At 41.2% G+C, this 21,303-nt stretch overlaps 1 protein-coding gene across 3 annotated transcripts; it reads left to right on the top strand.

Annotated features, from left to right (window-relative positions):
* The first annotated feature begins 286 nt into the window (after positions 1 to 286).
* On the top strand, positions 287 to 20,752 carry LOC146563210 (uncharacterized). Of its 3 annotated transcripts, none has more exons than XM_085295633.1 (7): positions 287 to 385; positions 1,537 to 1,610; positions 1,733 to 1,779; positions 11,075 to 11,107; positions 11,443 to 12,057; positions 16,336 to 17,508; positions 17,628 to 20,752. In XM_085295633.1, exons 3-7 carry the CDS (start codon positions 1,761 to 1,763, stop codon positions 19,199 to 19,201), a joined length of 3,414 nt encoding a protein of 1,137 aa, XP_085151759.1. In that variant the 5' UTR covers positions 287 to 385; positions 1,537 to 1,610; positions 1,733 to 1,760; the 3' UTR covers positions 19,202 to 20,752. The 3 variants fall into 3 exon arrangements, with proteins under 3 accessions (XP_085151759.1, XP_085151757.1, XP_085151758.1); XM_085295631.1 differs by having other exon boundaries at positions 11,075 to 11,116; XM_085295632.1 differs by lacking the exon at positions 287 to 385 and adding an exon at positions 398 to 1,041 and having other exon boundaries at positions 11,075 to 11,116.
* The last annotated feature ends 551 nt before the right edge of the window (positions 20,753 to 21,303 follow it).

Raw genomic sequence — 21,303 nt, 5'->3', positions numbered from 1 at the left:
AGTATATATAAAAGGGGAGATAATCATCTGTGATCCAGTTACAGACCAATTTTTCTGCTTTCCCACAATAAAGAAAATCATTATCATTTAAAGCTTCATCTTTCTTTTAGAAAGCTTCCTGTTTATTGCTTTCTTGCTGTAGTCATGTGCAGGGGCAGGCTAACACCACTAACACAGAACATCAAACCCACCCAAAGTTGTTATTTTTTGTTCGTTTAGGGAGTGTAAGTTCTGATTGGGCAGGCAGCTTACAGCCCACCTACAAAGTGTCCCACTCTCTCACCCACCAACATGATCAGAGACACAAACAGACAAAGGAAGAAGCAGTGCTGTCTGTCTGAGCGTGCAGAGGTGTTCAGCTGCGAACTCAAAGCAAAGCAAACAGGTAACACACACAAACACCTGCTGCTGCAAAGGAATCACTCGAACTATAACCTGCTTAAACTTGTACAGATCAGTCAGTATGCTGTTCATGTCTGACTTACACCAACCTTGCACTGGGATGACACTCTGACACTTTTTTGTCTAAGCAAGGAAATTTACATTTAACATTATCTGGTTGTTAGTCTTCATTAACTTTAATCCATGCAAGATGCCATGGTCCTGAGTCTGACGACTTAGTGTTTTGGGTTTCTTTATATTATTCTGTGTTCTTGTTTATTCTGTTGTCTTTTGTTTAGGTTTGCTATGTGTTAGAGTTTTGTTTTATTACCTGCCTGTGTTCCCTGTCCACGGTGTCACTGTGTCTGCTTGTGAGTCTGTCAAGTTCATTGTCTTTTAGTTTCCTGTTTTATTCTGAAGGTTCTTGTCTCATGTGAGTGTGTTCACTTTACGTTCCCCCTGCCTTGTCAGCTGTGATTTCTCCCAGGTGTGTTCCCCTCCTCTCTCCCATCACTTGATTACTGCTGTGTGTATTTAAGCCCTGTGTGTTCTCCTGCCTGTTGCTGGTTCGTCTGTGTTATTCCCCTCTGTCATCCTGAGTGGTTTCTGTGCGTCTGTCTGGGTCTCTCTGCCCTTCACCCCAGTTGGCTATCATTTCAGGTTTGCTCTTTAATAATTTCATCCTGTGAGCCGTGACACAAGAGAGCCAAAGACAAACTGTTAAGTGTCTAAATAAATAAATAAAAGTGTCAAACCAATTTTTTGTAGCAGAAATACAATTTTTTTTTAAAACCAGTGCAAAACTTTTGTTTGGTTTATGTGAGGAGTTTGAGATGGAAGTGATGTCCTTTGTGTTTTTAAACAAGCTGAACACCAAGATAATTTTTTTTCAATTAACCAAAAAGACACAGTTCATCTCTCTTTGAGAAGTCAGGTAAACACATACTACAGGTAAGATCTAGGTCTCTAAACATTTCTGCCACAATTCTGTTCATATACTCCTGTATCCACAAAACATTAATGTATTCCAACAGTATCCACGACAAAATCAATATTTCAGCAATTGAGGTTATTCTGCACAAAAGATTTGTTAACGAATGAATTATGAACAAAAGCCAAAATGCTGATACTATCTAAATTATTTCTGCACTACAGCATCCTCCAACTGCAAACTAGTCACCTGAGTTGCAAAGATCTTTTTCAGCACAAATCTGAGGACACGGTAAAAAGTAAGTACTTAGTATTCACTGCTTGTCCAAAACCATACTGCATGCTGCCACATGTTTGGAGAATCTGTCTTTATAAGCAAGTTCGTCACAGAAAAACCTAAAATCATTTTTTTTCTCTCCAGTCTTTGGTATTTTTAACAGAGTGATATTATGGCGGCAGCAGCACCTGGTGAGTTCAACCAGACTTCAGTGGTCTGCATGACACATTGTCTAATCATATTGTAGCATGGTGAGATCTCATTGGTTATTGTCATGTAGAGGCAATGCAATACTGGTTCTGATGTTGGAAGAGAATATATGGAACAGGATACTAATAATATCTGTATTGTAAAGAGAAAAAAAGTTGATGAACATTTTCCTTTTTTCATTTGATTATTTTTTTTTTCTAACAAACAAACAAATCTTATCTTCAGGTCATAAATCAGAACTGAATGAAATTTTCTTTTCTTTTAATAACAAACAAAACATCACATTCAGCAAAAATTGGAACTTCAACAACAGAAAGAAAATTCTGTCTGTTTAATGCATGTTCTTTGTGTTCACACACTTAACCTGCACCTAATATACAACAATATCATACTACAACTTAGTAGTATAAGAAGATAAGAGCAGTGCAATATGGACGACAGTACCTACCCTGTGATCAAGTCTTCATAGATTTGTACTTTCTACGTATGTCACATGCCACCTAGTGTTCAAAGGGAGGAAGTGTTCTGTATTGCACATATTGTTTGATTGAATCTGAACACAGCAGCATAGGGACCACAAGCCAGTAGTGCTGTGGTAGTGTAATGTGCAATTCAATTCAGTTTTATTTATACAGCACCAAACCACAACAACAGTCACCTCAAGGCGCTTTATATTGTAAGGTAGACTCTACAATAACACATACAAAGAAAAACCCAATAATCATATGACCCCCCTATAAGCAAGTATAATGGTGGCATTTAATTTTTAGCTATTCTACATGAAAGATATCTATTGTTTAAAAAGATTTAATTTGCTTCAGCATTTGAAATGACAGGTAACAGGGCTGGACTTTGATGTGAACAGAGCAGCCTGCCTCACAACAAGGATAACTCTGAACCGGGCCGTTAATACTATGACAACAACAACTGCAAAAACAGCTTCACACACACATACACATCCGCTTTAGCCAGATTTCCACAGAGAAAAAAACTACACAGAGAGCTTACACACACACACACACACACACACACACACACACACACACACACACACACACACACGATTATCCAATCCCTTTCAGTCTGACAGAGTGAGACAAAAAAAAAAACCCACATGCATTAAACATCTGTAATTATATAAATATTGTACTGTTAAAGAACACTTACTGTTTTTTAAGGGGAGAATTGCCTCCTTCTTCAGTAACAATGATTGAGGTCACCACCAGTGACTACTGTAGTTATTGGCTCAATGTACAATGTAGTGTTATTAACAGTTTTCTTTGTTTTTTTCTTTATGTCGTACAATACTGTTTTCCATTCCCAACCAGTTTAATCCTTTTATTCAGCTTATTTTATCTAATTTAACTGTTAACCTGTTTTAATCTGACCTTTGACCTTAACCTTAGTCTAAACCTTATTTTTAAAATAAAAACCTTCCACAATTCTTGTATGAAAGCTGTTTTTATGCTAACACCTTAAAAACCAGTAAAAGCCTAACCTTAAACTTAACTTTAAAATAAAACTATTTGATCCTTCTTGACCAAACCAAAATCTCTCTCTTTTAACTTTAACCATAAGTCTTAAATTAAACCTTATTTTATAACCTTTTTCTCAACTTGTAATTACAACTTTATGCATTTAACATGTATCTTATCATATAAACACAATTTGACTGAGAGAACTTTGACTGCTCACATTTAAATTCAGTTTATGTCCATTCTTTGCAGATTTCGGTATAAACAACAGACTCTGCTTACATTTATTTTGAAGGCCTTTTGTAAGTGTGACTCAGTTGTCTCCAGCTCTGGCATCTGACAGCAACTCCGTCAGGAGCCTTTTCAATTGTCTTTTCTCCTTTCTTCCAACCAAAATAAAATAAAAAAATTCACGTTGGGTCACCAATTTGTCATTTTCAACCCTTTCACACATAATAGAGTGGTCTCTAAGTGGACAGCTATTCAAAGGCTGTTTTCTTGTATTTGCATTAGTTTTGACAATATAGTTGCACATAAACATAAAACACCTGGATGACTGAGAACCTTCACAGACATAACACACAGTGTATATTATGTATTTGTTTGTCATACATTGTTTGTCATACATCAAAACATGTGTTGTCCACCTAAGTGGACGTGTAAAAAACTCTTTGAAAAGTACATGTTTAAAAATGAATTTCAAAACTTTTTTTTCATGCCTAAAGTTGAATACATAGAAGAATAGAATAGAATGGAATAATCCTTTAATTGTCCCACAGGGGGAAATTTGGTTGTATCAGCACCACATATACAAACAGAACAGGACACAGAACAGAAACACATTTTTTACATACTTGCATGATGGACAATAGTTACCAAAGCAGAGGACTGTACAGTTATTAAAAATTTGATTACAGATAAATGGCAAACCCAGGTTGTAGTGTGCAAACAGAACAGGATACTGAAAGATGTTTAAATAGTTAAGAATATTTAAGATAATTAGAAAAGTGCAGATTAGGGCTGGCTAATATGACCTAAAATCCATATTACGGTATAATTTAAAGCATGAAAACAGAATTTATTACATTTAACAGAGTTAGAAGTTAGCTCGCTAGTTTCCACCTAAACATGACATAGCATGTTGTGACTGAGAGTTTTCTGACAAAATTCAAACGTACAGCTCTGCTCTCACTTCCAACATAAATGAGGACAGAAAACTAAACAGCAGTGACGTTCGTAGGATTTCTGTTCTTTATAATCTGTGCCAGTGGGAGCATGTACAGGGAGTGCAGAATTATTAGGCAAATTAGTATTTTGTCCACATCATCCTCTTCATGCATGTTGTCTTACTCCAAGCTGTATAGGCTCGAAAGCCTACTACCAATTAAGCATATTAGGTGATGTGCATCTCTGTAATGAGAAGGGGTGTGGTCTAATGACAACAACACCCTATATCAGGTGTGCATAATTATTAGGCAACGTCCTTTCCTTTGGCAAAATGGGTCAAAAGAAGGACTTGACAGGCTCAGAAAAGTCAAAAATAGTGAGATATCTTGCAGAGGGATGCAGCAGTCTCAAAATTGCAAAGCTTCTGAAGCGTGATCATCGAACAATCAAGCGTTTCATTCAAAATAGTCAACAGGGTCGCAAGAAGCGTGTGGAAAAACCAAGGCACAAAATAACTGCCCATGAACTGAGAAAAGTCAAGCGTGCAGCTGCCAAGATGCCACTTGCCACCAGTTTGGCCATATTTCAGAGCTGCAACATCACTGGAGTGCCCAAAAGCACAAGGTGTGCAATACTCAGAGACATGGCCAAGGTAAGAAAGGCTGAAAGACGACCACCACTGAACAAGACACACAAGCTGAAACGTCAAGACTGGGCCAAGAAATATCTCAAGACTGGTTTTTCTAAGGTTTTATGGACTGATGAAATGAGAGTGAGTCTTGATGGGCCAGATGGATGGGCCCGTGGCTGGATTGGTAAAGGGCAGAGAGCTCCAGTCCGACTCAGACGGCAGCAAGGTGGAGGTGGAGTACTGGTTTGGGCTGGTATCATCAAAGATGAGCTTGTGGGGCCTTTTCGGGTTGAGGATGGAGTCAAGCTCAACTCCCAGTCCTACTGCCAGTTTCTGGAAGACACCTTCTTCAAGCAGTGGTACAGGAAGAAGTCTGCATCCTTCAAGAAAAACATGATTTCCATGCAGGACAATGCTCCATCACACGCGTCCAAGTACTCCACAGCGTGGCTGGCAAGAAAGGGTATAAAAGAAGGAAAACTAATGACATGGCCTCCTTGTTCACCTGATCTGAACCCCATTGAGAACCTGTGGTCCATCATCAAATGTGAGATTTACAAGGAGGGAAAACAGTACACCTCTCTGAACAGTGTCTGGGAGGCTGTGGTTGCTGCTGCACGCAATGTTGATGGTGAACAGATCAAAACACTGACAGAATCCATGGATGGCAGGCTTTTGAGTGTCCTTGCAAAGAAAGGTGGCTATATTGGTCGCTGATTTGTTTTTGTTTTGTTTTTGAATGTCAGAAATGTATATTTGTGAATGTGGAGATGTTATATTGGTGTCACTGGTAAAAATAAATAATTGAAATGGGTATATATTTGTTTTTGTTAAGTTGCCTAATAATTATGCACAGTAATAGTCACCTGCACACACAGATATCCCCCTAAAATAGCTAAAACTAAAAACAAACTAAAAACTACTTCCACAAACATTCAGCTTTGATATTAATGAGTTTTTTGGGTTCATTGAGAACATGGTTGTTGTTCAATAATAAAATTATTCCTCAAAAATACAACTTGCCTAATAATTCTGCACTCCCTGTAAATGTTAAACAGAAGGGGTCCCAAGATGGAACCTTGGGGAACTCCACATGTGATACTTGTCTGCTCAGATGTGAAGTTACCTGTTGATACAAAGTATTTCCTGTTTTCTACGTATGTTTTGAACCAGTTTAGTACAGTTCCTGAAAGACCTGCCCAGTTCTCCAGTCATTTGAGTAATATGTTGTGGTCGACTGTATCAAATGCTGCACTGAGATCCAGTAAAACTAAGACTAACATTTTTCCACCGTCTGTATTCAGACATATGTCATTAAACACTTTGGTCAGAGCGGTTTCAGTGCTGTGGTTCTGTCTAAAACCTGACTGGAAGGCATCATAGCAGTTACTCTGTTTAAGAAGTAATTGAGCTGTTGAGAAACTGCTTTTTCAATGATCTTACTTAAAAATGGGAGATTTGAGATCGGCCTGTAGTTGTTCATTTGTGTCTTGTCAAGATTGTCCTTTTTCAGTATAGGTTTGATTACAGCAGTTTTTAGTGGTGCTGGAAACACACCTGATAATAAAGAAAAGCTGACGATCTTTAACAGGTCGTCTGACTCCAAAGTCTTTGAGACCTTTTTGAAAAAACTTGTTGGCAGGACATCTAAACAGCAGGAGGAGGAGTTCAGTTGACCTAAGATGTCCTCCAGGTCTTTGCTGTTAATAGGTTGAAACTGTTTCATGGTGTTTAAACAGTTTTTTGGTGGACACAGTACATATCCTGGATCTGCTGTTGATGTACCAATTGCTTGTCTAATCTTTTGGATTTTTTCTGTGAAGAATTTGGCAAAGTCATTGCAGGCCATGGTCGAATGAAGTTCAGCTGCCACTGACACAGGAGGGTTTGTTAGCCTGTCAACTGTAGAAAATAAGACCCGAGCATTATGGCTGTTTTTAGTGATGATGTCAGAGAAGTAGGACCTCCTTGCACTCCTCAGTTGTAAATTATAATTGTGAAGTTTCTCTTTATAGATGTCATAATGAACCTGGAGGTTTGTTTTTCTCCATCTGCGCTCAGCTTTCCTACACTCTCTTTTTTCATTTTTCACCAGTGTGGAGTTTCTCCATGGAGACTTTTTCCTTCCAGAGATAACCTTCACCTTAATGGGAGCAATAGTGTCCATTACATTTAACATGTTAGCATTGAAGCTATTGACGAGCTCATTGACTGACCCTCTGGACAGGTCAGGTGTTAATGGGAAGACCTGGTTAAAGATCTCACTACTGTGTTCAGTTATACACCGTTTTGTTATCACTGTTGTTGATATATTTATGTGGGCTGAGATTTTACTTTCAAAGAAAACACAGTAATGATCAGATAAGCCCACATCAGACACAGTAACCTTTGAAATGCTCAGGCCTTTGGAGATCAGTAGGTCAAGAGTGTGTCCTCTATTATGTGTGGCCTCTGTTACATGCTGAGTCAGCCCAAAGTTGCCCAGAGTGTTACTCAGGTCTTTAGTCCCTTTGTCCTGAGGGTTGTCCACATGAATGTTAAAATCCCCAGCAATAATTACACAGTCAAAATCAACACAGATCACAGACAGCAGTTCACTGAGGTCATTAAAAAAGTCTGTGCAGTATTTGGGAGGCCTGTAAACATTAAGAAACACAACTTTGGATGGGGCCTTCAGCTGTAAAGCCACATATTCAAAAGACTGAAAACTTCCAGGGGATAGCTGCTTACATTGAAATGATTCATTAAATAAGACAGCAACCCCCCCTCCTCTCCTGCTCGCCCTGACCTCACTGATAAAACTGTAGTTAGGAGGGGTCGTCTCGATGAGAACAGCTCCACTGTTACTTTGGTCCAACCAAGTTTCAGTTAAAAACATAAAATCAAGGCTGTGCTCAGTGATTAAATCATTAATTAAAAATGTTTTCCCAGCTAAAGATCTAATGTTTAATAAAGCCAACTTAAGTGTTTTAGAGGTATTACTTGTCCCCTCGTGTTTGGGAGCAGTCTGTGGCACACAAGGTATGTTTACTATGTTTAAAGATCTTTTAGAGTGCAGCTCTCTGTGTTTTGACCAGGCCACATGTCTCCTGTCACCTAAAAGTAAAGAAATATTAAAACCTTCTAGTAAACAGGGTCCCAGCTTCTCCTGGGAAAAGTCACCACTGCCATAATCCTCGCAGCCCGGACCCTCCACACATCAGACTGTGGAGACAGAGCATGAAGGTGGTAAGGAGGAACTAGGGGGGGGCGGGGCTGGGCAATGTGACTTCGATTGCTCTGATGAGGGCGGGGCTCGATGGCGAACCTTTGGCTGCTCTGGTGGGGGGTTTATGGGAGACAAAAAGGGATTGGGCCGGGGGGTAGATCTGAGCCCAGCATTGACCCGCTCCATCATCTCCTCAGTGAATTTCAGGTGTGGGGAGGAGGGAGAAAGGGAGGGGGAGGAGGGTGATGGGGGTGATGGCCTGTCAGGGGTTTGGGGGACTGGGGAAGGTCGTGGTCCCTGGTCCTGGTCGTTGATGTTGTTGAGAGAGTTGGAGGCAAATAGGGACCCCTCTTCTTGCCTCAGATGTCTCTCCTTTCTGAGGCTCTTCCCAGGTGGGGGCATGTGAGGCTCCTCCTCAAGGTTTCTGCTGGGCTTTGTCTGTTCTTGGAGTACTGTTTGTTCCTCTTTATGAGATAACTCCTCGTTTATCTCAGCCTTGGCACCAAGCACAGATAGATGACGTATGGAATAAAACAAGTTGGAGGTGAACAATTTCACCCCTGACTTGTTAAAATTAAATCCATTTGCTTTAAACAGATGCCTGCGTTCCCAAAATTTTTTTAAAGTTGTTGATAAAATGCACTGAGTGGTCGGCACATGCTGATATAAGCCATTTATTCAGTGTAAACAACCTGCTGAATCTCTCGTTCAGGAGAACAACTAAGATAATTCATCCACAATATGAGGTTAGTCATTAATGAACTGCAACAACATTCGAACAGAGCAGCTGCGAGAGAATTCAACATTAATGAATTAATGGTACGGAAGTGGAGGAAGCGCAGTTCTTAGCTTTTCCCATATTTCAAAAGTGCTTTGTCTCTTTGCTATGATTGTCGCCCAGCATAATTTGCAGATGATAATGCTTGTAGCCACTGCCATGCTTTCGACCAAAACAGGCGCAGCTTGATGACATCATCAACACCTCCTCTTCTTCCACGTCTGCTCACTCCTGTCGACCTCTTATCTGCTCCCGTTTGAACTCCTTTGCCCCAGAGAATGTCCTTATAACCATTATGAAGTGTGATGTGTAAGCATGCAGCAAAAAGGACCCTTAAGTGCTCTACATCACTGTCAATATTTCATTCCAGACATACCACTGGACGAGGCTTTTGACCCTCAAAGCAAGGAGCTTTCTTTAGACACCTTTTCAGCTTTGACAAAAGTTCAGCTTGGATAACCACATTTACTCAGGGCCTTCTTGATGTGCTGTTCTTCTGCCTCCCTGGCCGCTGTGTTAGTGGGGATGGTGTTGGCTCTATGTTGTAGCGTCCTGATGATACCCAGTTTGAGCTCCAGTGAATGATGAGAGTCAAACCTTAAATACTGATCCGTATACGTAGGTTTACGGTACACATCAGCTTTTAGATGTCCCCCATTACTGATGGAAATCTCACAGTCTAAGAAGGCCAAGTTGTCTTTTCTATATCGTCCCTGATGAATTGTGAATTGTGGAATGTCCTGAGAAACCTGAGAAAGAGGTAATCTGATAAGCTAACAAGATATACTTGTAGATATACTGTAGCATGTTAGCAGTGCACACACACACATACATACATTCACACTGTACATATACTCATGCAAATGGAGGCAAGTGTCAGGGGTGTTATGTGAGCACACGGTCAGATTCTCTTTTCACTTGGGTAGTGCGGTCTATGGATAACTATATTTTATTAACTGTAAATATGTTTTGAAATAGTTAAAAATGTTTATTCCAACTTTCCTGCATTTCCGGCACAGTGTTGGGTAAGTTACTTTAAAAAAGTAATTAATTACTAATTACTAATTACTTAATCAATATTGTATTTAAAATACTTATCTAATTACTGTGTCTGAAAAGTAACTTAATTACTCAATAAGTAATTTAACTGAATACTTCTTAAAATCCCTATAAACCTTGAGTGGACAAACAATAGAAATTAAACTCTTTAAATAATAAATACATTTTTTTAAAAGATGGAGACTCTACAGTACGCAGCGGTAGCATCTCTTCCACAATGTAGCCTGCAATTATTTTTTTAAGCTCACCTTCAGACGCTTTCTGTGCTGCTGAAGTAAAATCAGGTTTTGCTGCTTAGCAGGAGTTGCTGCGGTGTTATCCATGGATGATGAACAAGGATCACTCAGAAGTGTTTGTCCATGCTCTCATGTCAGGCGCTTCAGTAGATTACTCCTGCTATTAACAGCAGCCGATAGTTTTTACATATTACTGTAATGTTCTTGTCTGCTTGTTTCAGAAAAGTGAAGAGACGGGAATATGTACATTTCGTAAAACAGCCACTCGCTTCAACCGAGTCCGACATCTTCCGCTTTAGAATACGACTATGCAGCAAACTGGCGCGAAATGACGTGCACCTGCACTACAGCGACGTTAAAGCGGCAGTTTATTTTTACCTTTAGAAGATAAATAATGATATTCAGCGAGTTTAATTATTTTACAATTTAACGCAAGTACATTGTAAGTAACTGTAATTAAAATACCTAAAAATGAACAGTAATCAGTTACTCTACTTTTTCAGTGGAAAAGTAATTTAATTACAGTAACGCGTTACTTACACTCAACACTGATCCGGCAGCTTCTTGTCTATTTACACAGACCTAGGAACATAATCTGTTTAATTACATTGATATGAAATCTGTTCATTACATAGAGTGAATGGGATTTTTCATTTCAGAAAGCAAAAATGGTGGCTGGTAAAGTGTTAGAATGCTGATTTGTGTTTTTTCTATTTTTGCAGATGAAGATAAGCCAGAACACATCAGCACTGAGTGTGAGGACTGTAAGAGAAATTAACAACACATAATGAATAAAATAAGATAAACCAATAAATGTGTGGTACAAAATATTATGCCACAAACTTTATAATTTCAAAATATCAACCCAGTAGTAACATATCACAATCTTTAACAAATGAAATAAAAATAAGAGGTTAAATGTAAGTGTTTATGTCTAAATTCACATTTTCTGTTTTGAATAAAATGAATCGTTTGATTTCTTGTACAAAGGATGTGGCGCAACAACTCTAAATATTATTGACTAATAATTACAAAAAACTTAATGAAAAATGAAAGTTAACTCAGTACTCACCTAAAGTCTCTTTTTCAGTGTCTGAGCTGAGGGTCGTTCTGCTGGGGAACAGCTGGTCTAAGAAGAGCTCAGTGGGCAACTTCATACTGGGAGTGACTGTGTTCAGCTCTGAGGATAAAGCAGACCTCTGTCTGAGAGTCAAAAGGGAGCTGAAGGGGAAAGAAATCGATCTCATCAACACTCCAGATCTGCTGTCGGCTAAAATCTCCCCAGAAGATCTGAGGAAACAAGTTGAGGACTGTGTGAGACTCTCTGCTCCTGGACCTCATGTGTTTCTGCTGGTCCTCCAGCCTGCAGACTTCACTGAGGATCACAGACAGAGGCTACAAATGGTCCTTGAACTCTTTGGTGATCCATCATTTGATCGTTCACTGGCTCTGATAATGCCCAAAGACAAGAGTTCAAGTTCCATTGAAAAGTATCAGCAGCATCCACAGTTAGGAGACATAATCAAGAAATGTAGAGAAAAATTGTTGTGGCAGAAGAACCTGGAACAAGAGCAGCTGTTAGCAGCCATAGATACAGTGGTGAAGAAGAGCATGAGGGAGGAAGTTTCCAGTGAGGAAACATCGGTTTCACCCAGTCAAGATGAGGAAGAAAAAGTCCCTGCCAACGTGGATCCTATAAGGGGCGGTGAGTACAGTAAAAATATTTGTTGTATAGCAGAATGTGATGATTTAATGATTAAGTTCAGGCCTTTCAATAAATGTCTGTCTATTAAACACCCTGCAATCCAAGGGGTCTAGGTTGGCCTCCAAACAGACACATCTTTTAAAGATAAAACATTTTAATAATCCTCAGCTCAGGTTGAACAGGTTGGAGAGAAAATGAAAGAGTTTGAGATGATCTGGACATGTGAACAGGAGGGGTATAAAGGATGTTGAGGATGGAGCTGCCAGGCAGGAAAAAAGGAAGACTCCAATAAGCTACATAGACTGACAACATGCAAAGGGTTGGTGTGACAGGAGTAACTAGAGACAGTTAAATGCAGGCCTCAAAAAGAAAGAAACACTTAAATGTCCCATTCAGACATAAAAGCTAAAATGATTATTTAAAACTTGAGGAGAATAAAAGTTCTTAATGTCATATTCCCATCCATCCATCTTCATCCATCCTTCATTCATCCATCTTCCGCTTTATCCGGGGCCGGGTCGCGGGGGCAGCAGCCTAAGCAGAGAGGCCCAGACCTCCCTCTCCCCAGCCACCTCCTCCAGCTTATCTGGGGGAACACCAAGGCCAGCCGAGAGATATAATCTCTCCAGCGTGTCCTGGGTCTGCCCCGGGGCCTCCTCCCGGTGGGACATGCCCGTAACACCTCACCCAGTAGGCACAAGATTTAACATGTTTATTTGCAGATAGTAATGAATTCAGAATTAACACTGACTGTGATGCTGTGAGATCAAGGAGACATGGCAAGGGTAGTGTAGTTAGTCTGAGAGCACATGGGCACTGTCACAAAAGCTCACGAGATTCTAACAATGTAAAGTGGTTTGCGCAGAAACAGAGATGAATTCAAAGAAAAATCTGACACAAAACTTGGTACCACTGAGGCCTGCCACATACCCTGGCTGATGCAACGATCTAGCAATGGCAAAAGCCTGTCCATAAGATGCTGGTTTATGAGACACTCCTCAAGACCTGGCTCCAAGGAAAGGGCTTCAGTCCCCATATTCCTATATCTATATCTTCTGTGAATTATTGCCTTATAATGGTGGAGGGGTTTGTGCGTCCCAGGGATCCCAGGGGCAATGTTGTTGGGTGTTTTTGGCCCCTTGGCAGGGTCTCTGATGACAAATTGGTTCTGGGTGAGGGACTAGGCGATTCAAAACTCCTATTAATGAAACATCTGGGGAACCTTCCTTGATGCATGTTCAATCAATGAGGTATGTAAATCCCAAACCTGCAGCCAGCCGAGACTGAAGAAGCCACTTGTATGAGTGACAAAACGTTTCTCCCACTGAAAGCTCTACTTCCAGATGAACAGAATCAACTTTTTGTGATCTAGGCAACATTTCACCCTGCCAGGGGTAGGTGCCTGGTGGCAAGTGCCTGGTAGCTGGGCCTTAGTCCATGAGGCCGGCCGGGACACAGCCTGAAAAAGGGACATGGGCTCACCCTATTGTTGGTCCACCACTCTAGTTACACTAGTATCCCCTCGTCTTGGTGTCTGCACATTGGAGTTTATCTTGGTGGACAAGAGGGTTTGTTCTCTGCGCCTTATGGTAGGGGAATGGGTCCTGACTGTTTCTTGCACTTGCCATACGACAGTTCCGAGTACCCAGCCTTCCTGGAGCCCCTGGGTGAGTGCTTGAGGGTGCTCCACCTAGGGACCCTGTTGTCTTACTGGGAGATTTCAACACACATGTGAGCAATGACAGTGAGACCTGGCTGGGCGTGATTGGGAGGAATGGCCTGCAAGATCTCAACCCAAGCGGTGTTCTTTTACTGGACTTCTATGCAATCCACAGTTTGTTCATAACAAACACCACATTTGAACATAAGCATGCCCATAAGTGCATGTGACACCCTAGGCCAAAGGTCGATGATCAATTTTGTTATTGTATCATCAGATTTAGGAACGTATGTTCTGGACACTTAAATGACGAGAGGTGCTGAGCTGTCAACTGATCACCACCTGGTAGTGAGTTGGATCAAGTGGTGGGGGAGGATGCTGAACAGACCTAGGTCACCTAAACATATAGTGAGGATGCAAGATCTTCAACTCATACCTCTGGCAGAGTTTTGACAGCTTCCTGAGAGAGACTGGGGACATTGAATCTTAATGGACCATGTTCAGCAATCTCTGTTACTGAAGCTGCTGCACTGAAGAAGGACTCTTATCATGCTTGGTTAGCCTGTGGGACTTCGGAGACAGCCGATAGGTACTGACAGGCGAAGTAGATTGTGGCTCAGGCTGTGGCTGAAGCAACAACTTGTGGGGGGAGGAGTTTGAAGATGCAATGGAAAAAGACTTTTGGACTGCCTCAAAAAGATTCTGGGAAAATGTCAGGCATCTCAGGAGGGAAAAGTGGTGCTCTACCTACACTGTGTATAGTGTGGGCAGCATGCGTCTTCTGAAGAGGAAGCAGAGTCTGGGATGAGGCACGATGACGACGACTTATCCATCACTGGGGGTGAGTTCACTGAGTTAACCAACTCGTTCGTGGCAGGGCCCCTGGGGTGGATGAGGCTCGCTCTGAGTTCCTGAAGGCTCTGGATGTTGTAGGGCTTTCTTGGTTGACACATCTCTACAATGTTGCTTGGACATCAGGGATGGTACCTCTAGATTGGAAGACCAGGATGGGGGTTCCTATCTTCAAGAATGAGGAGAGAGGGGCGTGTTCCAACTACAGGGGGATTACACTGTATTTCTTCTTCACTCACTATGTGATTATACACCTCTCTGCATTTCATCATCACAACAAGTCTTTTGTCCGTTTCCCTTGTCTCACCCCAAGCGGTTATAGCAGATGGCCCCGCCCCTCCCAGAGTTTGATTCTGCTGGGGGTCTTCCTGTTAAAAGGGATTTTTCCTTCTCACTATTGCCAAAGCACTTGCTGATAGGGGGTCATATGATCTTTCAGTTTTTCTCTGTATGTATTATTGTAGGGTCTACCTTGCAATATAAAGCACCTATAAATTGTTCATGAGTGAGTGGAGCGGGAGATCAGCAGATGGATTGGTGCTGCGGATAATGTACCAGTCTGTCGTGGTAAAGAGAAATCTGACCATAAGAGCGAAGCTCTCAGTTTATTGGTTGATCTACATCCGTACCCTCAACTATGGTCAAGAGCTTTGGATAGTGACCAAAAGAATGAGACTGCAGATAGACGCTTTCTCAAATGATGGCTGGCCTTTCCCTTAACAAAGCGTGAGGAATTTGGCCATCCAGGAGGGGCTCAGAGTACAGCCACTATTCCTCCACATCGAAAAAAAACAGTTGAGGTGCTTTGGGCATCTGACAAGGATGCTTCATTGTGGGCGTCTCCTGGTAAGGTGTTCTGGGCATCTACCACTGGTAGGAGGCCCCAGGGCAGATCCTTGACACACTGGGGAGATCATATTTCTTGCCTTATCCTTCATCTAGAATCTAGGATAATATTCAAAGATGGTACTGGTTGCACATTGTGAGTAGAAGTTGCATCTCTTCCTCCCAATACATCTGTTGCTAACTAAGTTTTTTAAAATAGAATTGTCATTTTACATGAACAACAAATTTATGGAACCTCCACACCAACTGTGCAGAAGTAAAAAAATAAAATAAAATAAGGAACAAATCAAGAATATATAGCAACAGAAGAGATATGTGCAGTTTAGAAGAATATACACAAACTAGAAGAATATATACAAAACAAGAGAAAGGCACACAATGGAGAGTGAAGGGCATGGTCTGTGTGTGACTGGCCTGAATGGTGAGGGTTAGTCAGACCATGACTCAGATCGGTGAGGTGGGCAGGGTTGGGGTGTGGGGGGATAGTGTTTGTTAAAAGTCCCAATGGTCCAGGGGAAGAAGCTGTTAGTGAGTTTGGAGGTGTGGGGCCTGATTGACCTGAGGCGTTAACCAGAGGGCAGCGGGTCAAATACGTGGTGATAGGGGTGCGAGGGTCACCTGTGATGGACCTGGTTTTTCTGAAAGGGAAGATCTGGCGATCGCCTCCAGGGTTGGCGGTGGTATTTACACACTCCGCAGACTTCACGTTCTTAGTAGAAGCCCCTACATGCCAAACACCGAGGCAGAAGGAGAGCACGCTCTCCTACTTAGGAAAGAGAAAGAAATATGAAAATTAGTGTTTAAAAAAAGAGCTGATCAACAGGTCCAAGCTATTTAATGGGATGTAGTAAAACTATGGTGAGGAAAATGTGTGTTTCATAATTTTGAAATAGATTTAAGTTTTATCTTTTATTTTACAGCACATGAACTCAGGATAATGCTGTTTGGAAAAAGTGAGAACAAAAAATCATCCCTGGAAAAGATCATCATTCAAAAAAAAGAGTTTAATATTCCTAAAGTTCTTGGAGGAAAACAATGTCGTGCTGCCTCTGGAGAGTGGAACGGGAAACCTCTCACCGTAGTCAAAACCCCCGACATCTTCAGTCTTTCTGTGAAAACATTGTTAGAAGAGATGAAGAGCTGTGTGAGTCTCTGTCCTCCTGGACCAAACGTTCTGCTGCTGATGGTGAAACCTTCTGATTTCACTGAGAAGAACAGAAAAAATCTGAATTTGGTCCTGAGTGTATTTGGTCAAAATGTCTTTAAGCACTCAATGGTCATTATAACACATAATGAGAAATGGAGCAACTCAGTAGAAAAACTAATTGAAGACTGCAATCAAAGGCAGCATTTAGTTAATTTTGACAAAAAAGATTCTTCTAAAATTTACTCAGAGTTGATGCTAAAAATAAATAACATAGTGGGTGAAAACTGGGGAGAGTATCTCATGTTAAAAGAAGAGGCTAAACCCAAAATGAAGTCCAGTCTGAACCTGGTTCTGTGTGGGAGGAGAGGAGCAGGGAAGACGTCAGCAGCCAAGGCCATTTTAGGTCAGACTGAGCTTCATCCAGCCTCCAACTCATCAGAGTGTGTTAAACATCAGGGAGAGGTGTGTGGACGTTGGGTTTCCCTGGTGGAGCTGCCTGCCTTGTATGGAAAACCTCAGGAGGCAGTGATGGAGGAATCATTCAAGTGTATCTCCCTCTGTGATCCTGAGGGTGTCCATGCCTTCATCCTGGTCCTACCTGTGGCTCCCCTCACTGATGAAGACAAGGCAGAGTTAGAGACCATCGAGAACACATTCAGCTCTCGAGTCAATGACTTCACCGTGATTCTGTTCCCTGTCGAGTCACATCCTACAGTTTCAGCTGTTCTTAACATTGTAAGACAAGACAAGGATATCCAGCAGCTCCTTCAGACCTTCAGACAAAGATATGTGGTCCTCAACATCAAAGACAAAAAGATTTCAGAGATGTTTGAGGTGGTGGACAAAATCATCGAGGCAACGGACAAACCACACCGTTATACGGCTACAACATTTTTACATGCACAAATGGAGAAAGTCTTACAACTAAAGATGAACATGGTCACTGGTAAGTACTGTAGACATTCATATTTTTCCTGTGTTCAGTGATCCAAATAGTTTTAAGCCAGTAGTATACAAGTGTCAACGTTTAAGCTAACTCTGGTTGTTTTCATGTTTTTGGTGAAGTTGGAGAACAGGACTCAGACTGTCTCAGGATTGTGCTGATTGGGAAGACCGGCTGTGGAAAGAGCTCTACAGGAAACACCATTTTAGGAAGGAATGAGTTTAAGGCTGAATCAAGTCAAATATCAGTCACAACATGGTGTCAGAAGGCAAAGAGTGAGGTGGACGGTCGTCCTGTTGTTGTAGTTGACACTCCTGGTCTGTTTGACACAACTTTGACCAATGATGAAGTTCATGAAGAGATGGTGAAATGTGTCAGCCAGCTGGCTCCAGGACCACATGTCTTTTTGCTGGTGTTGCAGGTTGGCAGATTCACAGAAGAGGAGAAAGAGACCCTTAAACTCATTAAGAAAGCCTTTGGGAAGAATTCAGAAAAGTTCACCATCATTCTTTTAACCAGAGGAGATGATCTGGAACGTCAGGGAGAGTCTATTGATCATTACATCAAGAACAAATGTCACAGTTCCTTTCAGAAGCTGATCCATAACTGTGGAGGAAGATACCATGTGTTCAATAACTCTGAGACACAAAACCGCACACAAGTCAGTGAGCTGATAGCAAAGATTGACACCATGGTGAAGGACAATGGAGGAAGCTTCTACACCAACGAGATGCTGCAAGAGGCTGAAACTGCAATAAAGAAGGAAATGCTGAGGATCCTGAAGGAGAAGGAAGAAGAGATGCAGAAGGAAAAGGAAGAGATTGAAAGAAAATATAAAGAGAAAATGGAAACCATGAAGAAAAGAATCGATGAAGAGAGAGAAAAAATGGAAAAAGAGAGAAAAAAGAAAGCCAAAGAACTCGAGGAAATGGAAGGGAAAATTAAGTTGGAACAAGAAAAGAGAAAGAAAGAACAGGAAATCAGAGAACAAGAGAGAAAGGAAAAGGAAGCTGAAGAAGAAAAACTTCGAGAGAATTTTATAAAGCAACTTCAAAAGTTGGACAGTGAAATTCAGTTAGAAAAAGAGGAGAAGAAAAGTGTTGACAGAAAGCTGGAAGAGACCAGAGAAGAGATGAGAAGAAAACAAGAGGCCTGGGAGAAGACATTGAAAGAAGAGCGCGAGAAACAAAGGCAAGAAGATGAAGAGAGATGGCAGTCCGAGAAGCAGAGAATAGAAAAACTGCAGCAAGATTACAATCAAGAAAAACTATTATATGAACAAAACAAACAAAAAGAGGATCAGCGTCGAAGAGAACAGGAGGAACAAAAGTTAAAAGAATTGGAGAAAGGTTACAAGAAATCTCTGGAAGATCTAAAGAAGAATTATGAAGAAGAAGCCAGAAAGAAAGCAGAAGAGTTCAATGAATCCCAAAAGAAATACATGGAGGAAATAGCAGCTCAGAAGGAAGAACATGAGAAGGAAATGAATGACTTAGTGAAACGTGTGACCAAAAAGAGTGAAAACCTGAAAAAGATCAAGACTTTAGTGGAAAAACATGAGAAACAAATGAGGAATGCAAAAAATGAGGAGGAAAAAGAAGAACTACAGGAAAAACATGAAAAACAATTAAGTGAACTGATGCAAGAAATCTTGAACCAAGGGACCAATGACTCATCAGCCTGCAGCATTTTATGAAGACCTGATGTGGTGATCAGTTACTTTTTACTGAACAAAGAGTTTTTCCTTAGTTGAGCTTTTTATGTACAAAGAAGTTCATTTAAGTTGTTTCTTCTTGTAAACATTATTAGTTTTGCTCTATACTGAACTGTAAGTAAAATGAGTCTGATTTCTCATTTTCTATAATGTTTGGTAAAAATCTGCATTTTTAAAAATCATACATTGTTGTTATAAATGTAGTCTCCTATTGACAGAAAATCTAAATTAGGTGCATTATTTTATTTCTTATGTTTATTGGGAGTAGTTAGTGAGTAATAGGGAAGTCTTTTTATGTAGTTTCTTTGGGGTTTTTTGTTTTTAAAAAAATGCAGGTGTGATTAGTAATTATCACATTTTATTGTAAATAAAATTCTAAATGTATAAGAATAAAATGGATAAATGAATAAACGAATGAACAGTTTAATCAAATTGACCACTCAAAGCACTCAAAGTGCTTTAGGCAACTTGCTTCATTTACACAAGCACGTTTTTCTATGTTCTTTCTGTCTAACCTCCAAAAGTTGATTCTGTTCGTCTGGACGTAGCGTTTTTTGGGAGAAACGTTTCGTCACTCATCCAAGTGACGTCTTCAGCCTCAGCTGACTGCAGGTTTCCCCAAATCTTATAAACAGGACATTTGCATAATGACTGAAACCAGCCCACTGAAGGAACAATGGGCTGGGAGATCTGGCAATCCTCCTGCACTTAACAGCGTACACTATGTTACTCTGTTTGTGTCGGGGGACCCGATCCTTGGGTTGGAACAATTTTTGGCGCAGCGTGTTTTGGGGTTTAAAAGCCACAGAGACACAGTGTTTAGAAAAAATGCATCTCAGCTGCTCCGATATTCCTGACACATATGGGATCACTACAGGTTTTCGCTTGGGCGGCGGTTGTCCTTCTCTCCTGGATCAGCTGGAGCTTTCTTTAGGAGCCTTTCCAGCTTTGACAAAAGTCCAGCTGGGGTAACCACATTTACTCAGGGCCTTCTTGATGTTCTTCTGCCTCCCTGGCTGCTGTGTCAGTGGGGATGGTGTTCACTCTGTGTTGTAGCGTCCTGATGACACCCAGTTTGTGCTCTGGTGGATGATGGGAGCCAAACCTTAGATACTGATCCATATGTGTAGGTTTACGTTACACGTCACATGTCCCCCATTACTGATGGAAATCTCACAGTCTAAGAAGGCTAACCTGCCACTTTTCATATCCTCCCTGGTGAATTTGATGTGTCGGTCCAGCGAGTTAATGTGATCTGTGAATTGTGGTACGTCCTGAGATTTGATTTTCACCCAGGTGTCATCCACATATCTGAACCAATGGCTTGGTGGTGTTCCAGGGTAGGACAGCAAAGCCCTCTTTTCCACTTCTTCCGTGTACAAATTGGCCACGATGGGTGAAACTGGGGAGCCCACGGCACACCCATGTTTCTGCCTGTAGAACTGACCCTTGTATGTGAAGTAGGTGGAATGAAGACACAGTTCCAAAAGCAAACACATTTGGTGGATGCTGAGAGTGGTCCTGTTGCTGAGGTTGGTGTCATCCTGTAATCTCTTACGAACTACCTCCAGCGCTTCCATGACTGGGATGCAAGTGAAGAGAGATGTAACGTCATAAGAGACCATGGTTTCATCTGCCTCCATAATGACATCTCTCACCTTCCCAACAAAATCCAGGGTGTTCTTGATGTGGTGTTCAGAGCTGCCCACCAGTGGGTTGAGGATCAAACCCAGAAGCTTGGAGATGTTATAGGTGACCGAGTTGATCATGCAGACAATCGGTCTTAAAGGTGCACCCTGTTTATGTATTTTCAGTAAACCATACAGGCTTGGTGTAGCTTCCCCTGGGTACAGCCTGTGGTATGAGGTCCGGTCAATAGCATTGTCTTGTTCTAACTGCTTCAGACAGTCTATCACCCTCTTCCTGTAGCCACTTCCTGGGCCTCGTTTCAGGGGCTCATAAGTATTTTCATCTCTGAGTAGTGATAAGATTTTCTCATGATTGTCTTTCTGGTTTAGCAATACTGTGCACCTACCCTTTTCTGCCGGAAGGATGATAATGTTGATGTCGTCACTAAGTGATGT

The sequence above is a fragment of the Mchenga conophoros genome, linkage group LG12 (genome assembly GCF_057382185.1).
Source record: "Mchenga conophoros isolate Kocher_MC1m ecotype Shallow Benthic linkage group LG12, M_conophoros_male_GT1.1, whole genome shotgun sequence".
Lineage (NCBI taxonomy): Eukaryota > Metazoa > Chordata > Actinopteri > Cichliformes > Cichlidae > Mchenga > Mchenga conophoros.
Note: the sequence above shows the minus strand (reverse complement) of the source record. Positions and strands in the feature narration are given on the sequence as shown.